This window comes from Colobus angolensis, unplaced genomic scaffold, assembly GCF_000951035.1.
Source record: "Colobus angolensis palliatus isolate OR3802 unplaced genomic scaffold, Cang.pa_1.0 Scaffold471, whole genome shotgun sequence".
NCBI lineage: Eukaryota > Metazoa > Chordata > Mammalia > Primates > Cercopithecidae > Colobus > Colobus angolensis.
In genome coordinates, this window is record NW_012118166.1 from 916,694 (window position 1) to 927,449 (window position 10,756).

The following is a 10,756-nucleotide window of genomic DNA, read 5'->3' on the forward strand; positions in this document are numbered from 1 at the left end:
GGCCGAAGTGGGCGGATCACGAGGTCAGGAGATCGAGACCATCCTGGCTAACACGGTGAAACCCCGTCTCTACTAAAACTACAAAAATTAGCCGGGTGTGGTGGCAGGTGCCTGTAGTCCCAGCTACTCGGGAGGCTGAGGCAGGAGAGTAGTGTGAACTCGGGAGGCAGAGCTTGCAGTGTGCCAAGATTGTGCCACTGCACTTCAGCCTGGGCAACAGAGCAAGACTCTGTCTCAAAAAAAAAAAAAAAGATTGGAGGTTTGTAACCCTCATTGATCAAGTCTGTCAGCCATTCTTCCAACAGCATGTGCTCACTTCGTGTCTCTGTGTCACAGTTTAGGATTTCGCACAATACTTCAAATTTTCTCATTATATATGTTGTGGTGATCTGTGATCAGTGATCTTTTTTTTTTGAGACAGTCTTGCACTGTTGCCCAGGTGGGAGTGCAGTGGCATGATCATAACTCACTGCAACCTTGAACTCCTGGCCTCAAGCAGTCTTCCCACCTTGGCCTCCTGCAGTGCTGGGATTATAGACTTGAGCCAGTGCACACAACCAGCAATCTTTGATGTTACTATTGTAATTGTTTTGGGATGCCACAAACCATGCCCCTGTAAGAAGGGGAACTTAATGGATAAATGTTGTATGTGTTCTAACTGCTCCACTGACTGGCCGTGCCCTGGTCCCTCTTCCTTTCCTTGGGCCTCCCTATTCCCTGAGACAAACAACATTGAAATTAGGCTAATTAATGGCCGGGCATGGTCGCTTACGCCTGTAATCCCAACACTTTGAGAGGCTGAGGTGGGTGGATGACCAAGACAGATGGATCACCCAAGGTCAGGAGTTCAAGAGTAGCCTGGCCAACATGGTGAAACCCCGTCTCTACTAAAAATACAAAAATTAGCCAGGCGTGGTGACTGGCACCTGTAGTCCCAGCTACTTGGGAGGCTGAGGCAGGAGAATCGCTTGAACCCAGGAGGTTGCAGCAAGCTGAGATCGCACCACAGCACTCCAGCCTGGGCAACAGAGAGAGAGACTCCATCTCAAAAAAATAATAAATTATTGTGCGTTTCAAAATAGCTAAAGGAGAAGATTTGGAATGTTCCCAACACAAAGAAATGATAAATGCTTGAGGTGATGGATATCCTAATTGCCCTGATTTGATCATTCCACATGTGTATATGTATCAAAATATTACATATGCCCAATAAATATGCACAACTATCATGTATCAATAAAAAGTTGGAAATAAATAAGTAAGGACACCAGTATATAAGGAAAATATCCATATATTAACAGAAGTTTGGAAGAAGTGGATTCCAACCCTCATGGATGACTTTAGGGGTTCAGGACTTCAGTGGAGAAAGTCACTGCAGATGCGGGGGAAACAGCAGGAGAACTAGAATTAGAAGTGGAGCCTGAAGAAGGGACTGAATTGCTGCAATCTTAGGATCCAAATTGAACAGATGAGGAGTTGTTTCTTAGGGATGAGCAAAGAAAGTGGTTTCTTAAGATAGAATCTCCTCCTGGGACAGGCACTGTGAACATTGTTGAAATGACTACAAGGGATTTAGAATAGTGCATAAACCTAGTTGATAAAGTAGCAGGAAGTTTGGAGAGGACTGAGACCAATTCTGAAAGATGTCCTACTGTGAGTGCAGTGCTATCAAAGAGCATTGCATGCTGCACAGCATCTGTCTGTCTGTTTTGTTGGTTTTGTTTTATGCAACGCAACTCCAGAGTGGTCTTACATAAAGGGAAGAGTCATTCAGTGAGGCAAACCTCATTGATGTCTTATTTTAAGAAATCTCTGGCCGGCCGGGCGCGGTGGCTCAAGCCTGTAATCCCAGCACTTTGGGAGGCCGAGACGGGCGGATCACGAGGTCAGGAGATCGAGACCATCCTGGCTAACACAGTGAAACCCCGTCTCTACTAAAAAATACAAAAAACCAGCCAGGCGAGGTGGCGGCGCCTGTAGTCCCAGCTACCCGGGAGGCTGAGGCAGGAGAATGGCCTGAACCCGGGAGGCGGAGCCTGCAGTGAGCTGAGATCTGGCCACAGCACTCCAGCCTGGGTGACAGAGCGAGACTCCGTCTCAAAAAAAAAAAAAAAAAAAAAAAAGAAATCGCTGGCCGAGCGCAGTGGTTCATGCCTGTAATCCCAGCACTTTGGGAGGCCGAGGCGGGTAGATCACGAGGTCTGGAGTTCAAGACCAGCCTAACCAACGTGGTGAAACTCTGTCTCTACTAAAAATACAAAAATTAGCCAGCGCGGTGGGCTCACACCTGTAATCCCACATACTCAGAAGGCTGAGGCAAGAGAATTGCTTGAACCCAGGAGGCAGAGATTGCAGTGAGCTGAGATCACGCCCCACTGCACTCCAGCCTGGGCGACAGAGCGAGACTCCTTTTGCCCAAAAAAAAAAAAAAAAAAAAGAAAGAAAAATTGCCGGCTGGGCACAGTGGCTCACGCCTGTAATCCTAGCACTTTGGGAGGCAGAGGCAGGCAGATCACCTGAGGTCAGGAGTTCAAGACCAGCTTGGTCAACATTGCGACACCCTGTGTCTACTAAAAATACAAAAGTTAGCCGGGCATGGTGGCATGTGCCTGTTAATCCCAGCTACTCGGGAGGCTCAGGCAGAAGAATTGCTTGAACCCGGGGGCCAGAGGTTGCAGTGAGCTGAGATCAGATCACTGCAGCCTGGGCGAAAGAGCAAAACTCTGTCTCAAAAAAAAAAAGAGGCCGGGCGCCGTGGCTCACACCTGTGATCCCAACATATGGGAGGCCGAGGTGGGTGGATTACAAGGTCAGGAGTTCGAGACCAGCCTGGCCAATATGGTGAAACCCCGTCTCTACTAAAAATACAAAAATTAGCCAGGCGTGGTGGCGGGCACCTATAATCCCAGCTACTCAGCAGGCTGAGGCAGGAGAATCACTTGAAACTGGGGTGGGGTGGAGGTTGCAGTGAGCTGAGATCAGACCACTTCACTGCAGCCTGGAGGACAGAGCAAGACTCCATCTCAAAAAAAAAAAGGCGAAAAAGAAATTGCCACAGCCTCCCTAGCCTTCAGCAGCCACCACTTGGATGAATCAGCAGCCATCAACATTGAGGCAAGACCCTCTACAGCAAAAAGATTAAAACTCACTGAAGGCTCAGATGATTGTTAGCATTCTTTAGTGCTAAAATGTGTTTAATTAAGGTGTGTACTCTGTTTTTGTAGACATAATGCTGTTACACACTTCATAGGCTACAACATAGTATAAACATTAATTGGCCAGACGCAGTGGCTCATGCCTGTAATCCCAGCACTTTGGGAGGCCGAGGTAGACAGATCACGAGGTCAGGAGATCGAGAGCATCCTGGCTAACAGGGTGAAACCCCGTCTCTACTATAAATACAAAAAGAAATTAGCCGGGCATGGTGGTGGTTGCCTGTAGTCCCAGCTACTCGAGAGGCTGAGGCAGGAGAATGGCGTGAACCCAGGAGGCGGAGCTTGCAGGGAGCCGAGATTGCACCACTGCACTCCAGCTTGGGCAACAGAGCGAGACTCCATCTCAAAACAAAAACAAAAACAAAAAAACATTAATATGACTATGTTTATTGCAACATTCACTTTATTGTGGTGGTCTGGAACCAAACCCTAGTGTCTGTGAGGTGTGAATGTCTCTGGTGACATTGGCGTCCACTGAATCACCCAGACAGTTCTCTTTGTGTGAGTATAGGTCTTTTGGTTCTAGGTGTCCAGAAGGTGCCCTTGGCTCCAGAGCTGGACCATTCAAGTGGATGGCACGCACATGCCCATCTGTACCCCTGCCTAGTGTCCCCATAACAAGCTTGGCCAAGTGCTTTGACAGTTGCCCCAACTTGTTAGGCAGGTCAGCTGCCCCTGGTGAAGCCTTACCTGCGGTCAGTCCAGAGCCACAACAACAAGAGTGTGAATGAGGCACTCAACCACCTGCTGACAGAGGAGGAGGACTATCAGGTGGGTGTGCAGGAGGGAGCCCTGTCCTGGGTGGGCTGGGCTCCTCCCCTGCAACTGCCATTCTGTTCTCAAAGCAGGCTGCCTTTGCACAGGAGAGTGTGCAGGCCCCACAGGACACCAGTGGATATATGGGTAGGGGCCTTTCTAAGGCCGTGGTGATAGCAGCAGCCATCAAGTAACACAAGGTGCCTGCTCCATGTGTAGGCAGCCCATGTCACAGTGTCCCATCCCTCATAGAAAGGCTATCTTCCTAGGGCTTAAGGGCATCTATCGATGCCTATGACAACTTTGACAACATCAGCCTGGCTCAGCGGCTGGAGAAGCATCAGCTGATGGAGTTCAGGCGCATTGCAGCCTATCTGTACAAGGGCAATAACTGGTGGGCCCAGAGTGTGGAGCTCTGCAAGAAGGATCATCTCTACAAGGTTGGTGGCCCGGGCCCCTGTTTCCTCCCACCTTCCTGCCTTAGTATACTTCCTGATGCTTTGGAGGTCACACCCCTTCCCTCTTGTTCCTGAGACCTGGCTCTGAGCTTCACCAGGAGTTCCTCATGGTGGGTGGGGGGATTGGCATTAAGGGGAGACCATATTTAGAACATAGGGTAAGAATTGGGAGTGAGTTAGAACCCCTTAAAAACTGTTTGTATTGAAAGACTTACAGAGTCTTATGCAGTTGATTCTTTTCACGACAGTTACGTGTGAGTTTCACTCTACCAAAATACAGTGTGGCAAGATTCACTTCTTGGCACCTACTTTACTTCCTATAAAGATTTGGGAACTTACCTGTAATCTCAGCACTTTGGGAGGTTGAGGTGGGCGGAGTGCTTGAACCCAGGAGTTTGAGACCAGCCTGGGTGACATGGCAAGACCCCGTCTTTACAAAAAATTAGCCAGGTGTAATGATAGACATCTGTGGTACCAGCCACTCGGGAGGCTGAGAAGGGAGGATCACTGGAGCTCTGGAGTCAGAGGCTGCAGTGAGCTATGATCACACCACTGCTCCGTAGGCAACAGAGTGAGACCCTGTCTCCAAAAAAAAAAAAAAAGATTTGAGGAATTTAAAAGCCTAAATTAAAATCACATTTAAAGGCCGAGCGTGGTGGCTCATGCCTGCAATCCCAGCACTTTGGGAGGCCAAGGTGGGCAGATCATTTGAGGTCAGGAGTTCAAGACCAGCCTGGCCAATGTGGTGAAACCCCATCTCTACTGAAAATACAAAAGTTAGCCAGGTGTAGTGGTGCACTCCTGTAATCCCAGCTACTTGGGAGGCTGAGGCAGGAGAATTGCTTGAACCCGGGAGGCAGAGGTTGCAGTGAGCAGAGATCGCGCCACTCCACTCCATCCTGGGTGACAGAGTGAAACTGTCCCTGAAAAAAAAAAAAAAAGGAAAAAAATAAATAAGTAAAGTCACATTCAAAACATTTGTTTCAAAGCTGGGTATAGTCATGTGCACCTGTAGTCCCAGCTGCTTTAGAGGCTGAGGTGGGAGGACCACTTGAGAGGAAAAACAAACAGTGTGTTTTTCTGCTGGTGAAAGGTTTCTTAGTATCATTCTCAGACCTGTTCTCAGACCAGGATCCGGGCATCTGCTTGACAGGTTGGGCTGCCTGGAAGAACCACCAAGACCCCAAAGGCATTAACATCCTCTGCTTGGCCTGAACATCTCCCTGGGGGTGAGGTGGAGTTGTACAAGAGGGCCTGTCTGTGCTGTGTTATGCAGCTGAGCCAATTCCCAAGGGCCCCTTGTGCCCAGAGACTCTGGACTTGACCTGAGGGTGTTACCTGTGGAGTTGGCCGTGGGCATTCCTGAGTATCTTCCCAGGACACATGGACACCTGCCACCTCTTGTCTAGCACAGGGGCCTCATTCTCATGGCTCCTGGGCTGTGCCTGTTGGCTGGGACTCCATGGAGGCCTGTGATCCCTGAAATCAGTGTTGCATTGAGTTTCACCCTAAGTTGTCACCTCCAGTGTTTTGGACTGTTCTGTGACATCTAGCCCTTGGTGACAGTGCTTGTGGTCCTTCCTGAGGTGCCCAAAGAGCCCCTGCAGAGGGAATGGAGAGGAAAAGCTGCTGAGGCTCTGAGACAGCACCTGGAGGTCTCTGGACCTGGCTGCTGGGAGGAGACAGCTGGGTTCAGACACACCTGAGGAAAGGCTGCCTTTGGCTGGCTGATCACAGCCACTCTGTCCTACCCATGTGGTCCCTGCCAGGGGCTTAAACACACAGCCTTCTCAACACTCGGGCAGTGATGAGTGAGCAGGACTGTCAGTGCTGCCAGAGGCCTACTGGCCTTGCCATCCACCCACTCTGAGCCACGTGGGCCCAGAAGAGAGTCCAGAGGACAAAGCCCTAAGCCCAGGGATAAATTAGGCCTGTCCTGGGACCCTGGGGGTGTGTCCAGGCACCCTACACAGGAACGTGGGGCCTGAGTCCCCAGCTAAGCTCCCTGGGCGTGGTTTTCAGGTTAGGAAGGTGGCAAGGGCTCAAGGCCTTGCAAGCTGTTCATAAACAAAGGGTCGAAACAAAGAAATAATAATACATTTTAATGCAAGAGAAATCATAGCCTGGTGCCACTCCCTGCCCTCCGGCCCACCTGCTACAGGCACAAGGCCTGTGCCTGCAGGACGCCCAAGCAAGCATTTGCCTTGGCTGCAGGATGCCATGCAGCATGCCGCAGAGTCGCGAGATGCTGAGCTAACCCAGAAGTTGCTGCAGTGGTTCCTGGAGGAAGGCAAGAGGGAGTGCTTCGCAGCCTCTCTCTTCACCTGCTATGACCTGCTTCGCCCAGACATGGTGCTCGAGCTGGCTTGGAGGCACAACCTCGTGGACTTGGCCATGCCCTACTTCATCCAGGTGATGAGGGAGTACCTGAGCAAGGTAGGTGTCGGGCCGGCTGCAGCTCCCTGGCCCCTGTGTGGCACAGCCCACCCCTAGCAGTGACTCTGGCCGCACGTCTTAAGGGTGGGCCCCTTTGAGGCCAACCCAGATTCCCCAGGTAGCCCTGGCCTGCCTTCAGGAGTGGCTGCTTTCCTTGATGCTCAAGTGGTTTTCTGCCCCACATTAAGCCCCTCCAGAAAATCATCCTGGCAGCAGCCCTCCTGCAGACTCCAGCTGTGCAGCTGTCCTAGTGTGCACACTGCTGGGAGCACAACAGGCATGCTCGTCCCCAGCCCTGGACTTCATCAGGGTGACAGTACGGTGGCTGGCAATCCCAGCTCCCCGTGGAGCTCCCAGTGGCATCTGGGGGTGCAGCTGTTAGCATACCTGTTGGTGGTAGCTGCGTTTTGCTGAACACATAGTAGGAGTATTCACAGACGCACTGAATCTTTCTAACAGCCATAGGGAAGATGACTCTCTGCCTCACTGAAGTGACAGTACCTGATTGTAAAACTCTCCCTGGGTGTTGAAGTCCTAGGAGTCCCTGCTGGGACCTAGCTTTAGCCACTGTCCAGAGACCTGTGTCAGCAGTGTCATCTGGTACAGTTTGTTGTTTCTAACACTGGAAAAGTCACCTTCAGTAGCATCTACTTGCCCATCTAACCTCCTTCAAGCCAGATGGAGACCCTTGGAAGGCACTTATGCTGAAGCATCACTCAGTGGAGCAAGGGAAGGGAGGGGGCCTCCCAGGTGAGTGGGAGGTAGGAGGGAAACAGGAAGGTGGGCTCATGCTGCCAGCTTTAGCCTGGAAGTGCCTGGAGGGCTGCCTGCCACCTGCAGAGCCTCTAGGCGGCTGCCCAACCCCTAGTGAAGGCCATTCGAGGCCATCGCCCTTCTGTAGGACAGTGTGACCCCATTCCATCTGCATAGCACGCCTGAGTGAGAGACTCCCTGATGACTCTCAAGGGGTGGAGAGGAAGGGACAGCCCTGGCCACATGGCCTGAGATGCGTGGGCTGCCAGGGGACGTGGACTGGTTGGATTGACAAGGGCCCTGGTTCCCCCACCACAGTGGATGGCAGCTCCCTACAGGCAGCATGTGTAGTATGTGGTTTGTGGTATGCAGTGTGTGGTATGCGTTGTGCAGTGTCTGGTGTGTGCCTGTGGAAGCTGTTCTCACCATGATGAGCGGGTTTTCCCATCCCTCGGTGTCTTTCCTGAAAGTAGTCTGTGTTCTGAGAACCAGCACAAGGAAAGAAGAATGTGCTTGAATCTCTTCCTGGCGGTAGAAGTCCGTGGGTTAGTGTCAGAGGAACTCAGGCTCACCAGGCCTCAGGGATGTCATTGCTGTGGGGGTCAAAGTACTGTTGTGGGGATCCCCCAGGACTTTGAGGAGCACATTCCCTTTCTGTTGTGGATGATAGAGTTAGCAGCCACTATCACCTTGGTCAGCACTGTGGCTGCCCTGCCTTGTCCCAGGGTTCCCAGACTCCACTGGCCCTGGGAAGTGGTGGCTGCTGCAGCACCTGCCCTGCTGCTGCCCACCTATTTCTGCTGGGGCAGATGAGACGCCTGTCATGGGGAGAGTTCAAGGAGAGGAGGGGGCTGGCAAGGGGTTTCCCAGTCAGTGGCATGGGGTTGTGAGCTGATTGTCAGCTTGAGCTGGGGCCCAGCTGACTCCACACAGCAGTGCTGGGAGAATGAGGGCACAGACAAGAAGCACAGTCCCTTCCTGGTGGACAGCTGGGCCCAGTGCCTCGTGGCTCATCTGGGAAGCTCAAGGGCCATCCCTCTGAGATGCCCCCAGCACTCTCCCAGTTTAGGGAGGGTACAGGCCTAGCTCACCCCTCACCCTAGGTGTCAGCGAGTGTGCCCCCTGCTCCCTCCTCACTTCTCAGCCCCCCAGACCCCAGCTCATGGGGGCACATTCTTGTTTCTCTTTCTTACTCAGTGCGTTTGTGAGGGGATCCTAGCTGCACAGTTGCTGCCGCCCCTCTAGTGCAGTGCTGCCGCCTCACTCTCTGGCCATGGGTGGGGTCTGGTGAAGCCTCAGGGAAGAGGGAGTTTGTCCTCAGTACTTCTCAGGTGAAGTGTCTAGGTGCCAGGTGACTTGTCTCTGAGAGCCACATGATCTCTCTGCTGGTTTGGAGGGGCGGGCAGACTAGACTGACTGGATTCAGAAGCAGGCAGTGTTCCCTGCACATGGCCCCAGCCCTGCAAGTCAGTAAATGGCAGTGTCCCTGTATCCAGAGGAGGACTTGGCCCCCCATGAGCAGGCCACACTCACAGCTTGTAACAACTGACTGTCCCAGTGCCTACTGGGAAGCTCTGAGGGCCCCACCTGGTGCTCCGTCTCAGCCCAACTACTGAGGCTTTACCTCTCCATGCCTTGCTGCATTCTGAAAGTGCATGGGGTGTGGACTGAGCCACTCCACCTCTGCCCATGTGCACCTCCTCCACTGTCATTCTCCTGGAGTCCCTTCCACTCCACTTTCACGTAGAGGCCGGGACTGCACTCTGTCAAGCGGGTGCTCACATGCTCTCGCCTCCTTGCAGGTGGACAGACTGGATGCCTTGGAGAGTCTGCACAAGCAAGAGGAGCATGTGACGGAGCCGGCCCCTCTCATGTTTGGTAGGTGGCACCTGTAGCCCCCAACCCCCTGGGGAGGGAGCAGGGAGGGAGTCAAAGTCCCACTGCCCTTTCCTGGCTGGGCTTTGGATGGGGATGGGAATAGATGGGTGGGGGCCAGAAGGATCCCACTGGCTGCTGGGTGTGGAGAAGTGTACGTCCAGGAATGTTGGCATGGCCACTGTCCTCCCTGCTGTAAGTGTGCCTGCCTTCTGATGGGGCTGCCTGCCTAGCTATGAACTGCTGCTGTGTCCTGCTGGGCCTGGCCCCTGGGCAGCAAGGCTGTTGCTGGTGTGTGCTGGGAGGAACTTTGCACCTGAGAACCTGCCCAGGGCAGCCTGGCTGTCGAGCAGACTGGAGAGACTGTGGGGTGCTGGGACACTGCCAGGCCAACACAGGCCTGAGGGTGTGGTGTGAGTGTGCAGCACACCTGTGGGTCTCGAGCCTCCTGCCGAGTGTGTCCCTCCACCATTAATGCCATTCTGCTTTTTTTAGATTTTGATGGGCATGAATGAGACCCAGCTGATTGCACTAAGTAAGTGTCCCATTTGGGGACTAGCTTATCCTCTAGCCAGGCCAGCTTCTCTGGCTGACCACACATTCCTTGCCTCTGGGTGCCTACTCTCTTGGTGCCTCAGCTTCTGGGTGGTAAGGGCTGGTCCTATAGACCCTGCTCCCTGGGCCCCGGCTACTCAGGGCAGACAGGAGAGGACCCCCATGGGCAGGAAGAGCTCTGCTCATTATGGGCTTTCTCCCTCTGCAGGCCAGCAGCTGAGGTTGACAGCAGGCCCTGCCAGCTTCCCCTGTGGATATGCCTCTGCTCCCAACTTCACCAGCCTCCAATGTACAACTTCTGCGTGTAGTGGGCGCTGTCTCCACCCACTCTACCTGCAGAGTTACTTCTTCAAGGAGTGTGTCACTCCAGCAGCACAGGGGACCGCAGTGGGAGGCAGGGACACCTGGACAATATTTATTTTTGGTGAAACCCAATGATGGCAGTCTCTGAGCCATCCTAGAGCCTGGGGAGGCCAGGGTAGAGGCTGACAGCGCAAGACCATCTTCAGCTGCCAGCGGGGTCTGGACTCTGGGCCCTCCTGCTGGAGCCAGGCATTCCTCCTGGGTGCCCCCGACTGGCTGGAGCTGCCCCCTCTAGGCCAGTTTGAAGACTATATGAACACGTCTTGTTTGGAGGTACCAGACCTCAAAACAGGACTCTGAGCCTCCTGGCAATCTTAAATATTAAAGTCGGTTTATCCAGGCAAA

At 52.9% G+C, this 10,756-nt stretch overlaps 1 protein-coding gene across 1 annotated transcript in view; it reads left to right on the forward strand.

Annotated features, from left to right (window-relative positions):
- Positions 1–10,756, forward strand: part of CLTCL1 (clathrin, heavy chain-like 1) — a 103,880-nt gene extending 93,124 nt beyond the window's left edge. The window contains exons 28-34 of the mRNA XM_011958687.1: positions 3,876–3,986; positions 4,241–4,411; positions 6,644–6,865; positions 9,421–9,496; positions 9,989–10,028; positions 10,161–10,180; positions 10,281–10,756. Of these exons, the coding sequence (XP_011814077.1) occupies positions 3,876–3,986; positions 4,241–4,411; positions 6,644–6,865; positions 9,421–9,496; positions 9,989–10,008 (600 nt within the window). The 3' untranslated portion in view covers positions 10,009–10,028; positions 10,161–10,180; positions 10,281–10,756. The remainder of the gene's footprint in view (positions 1–3,875; positions 3,987–4,240; positions 4,412–6,643; positions 6,866–9,420; positions 9,497–9,988; positions 10,029–10,160; positions 10,181–10,280) is intronic.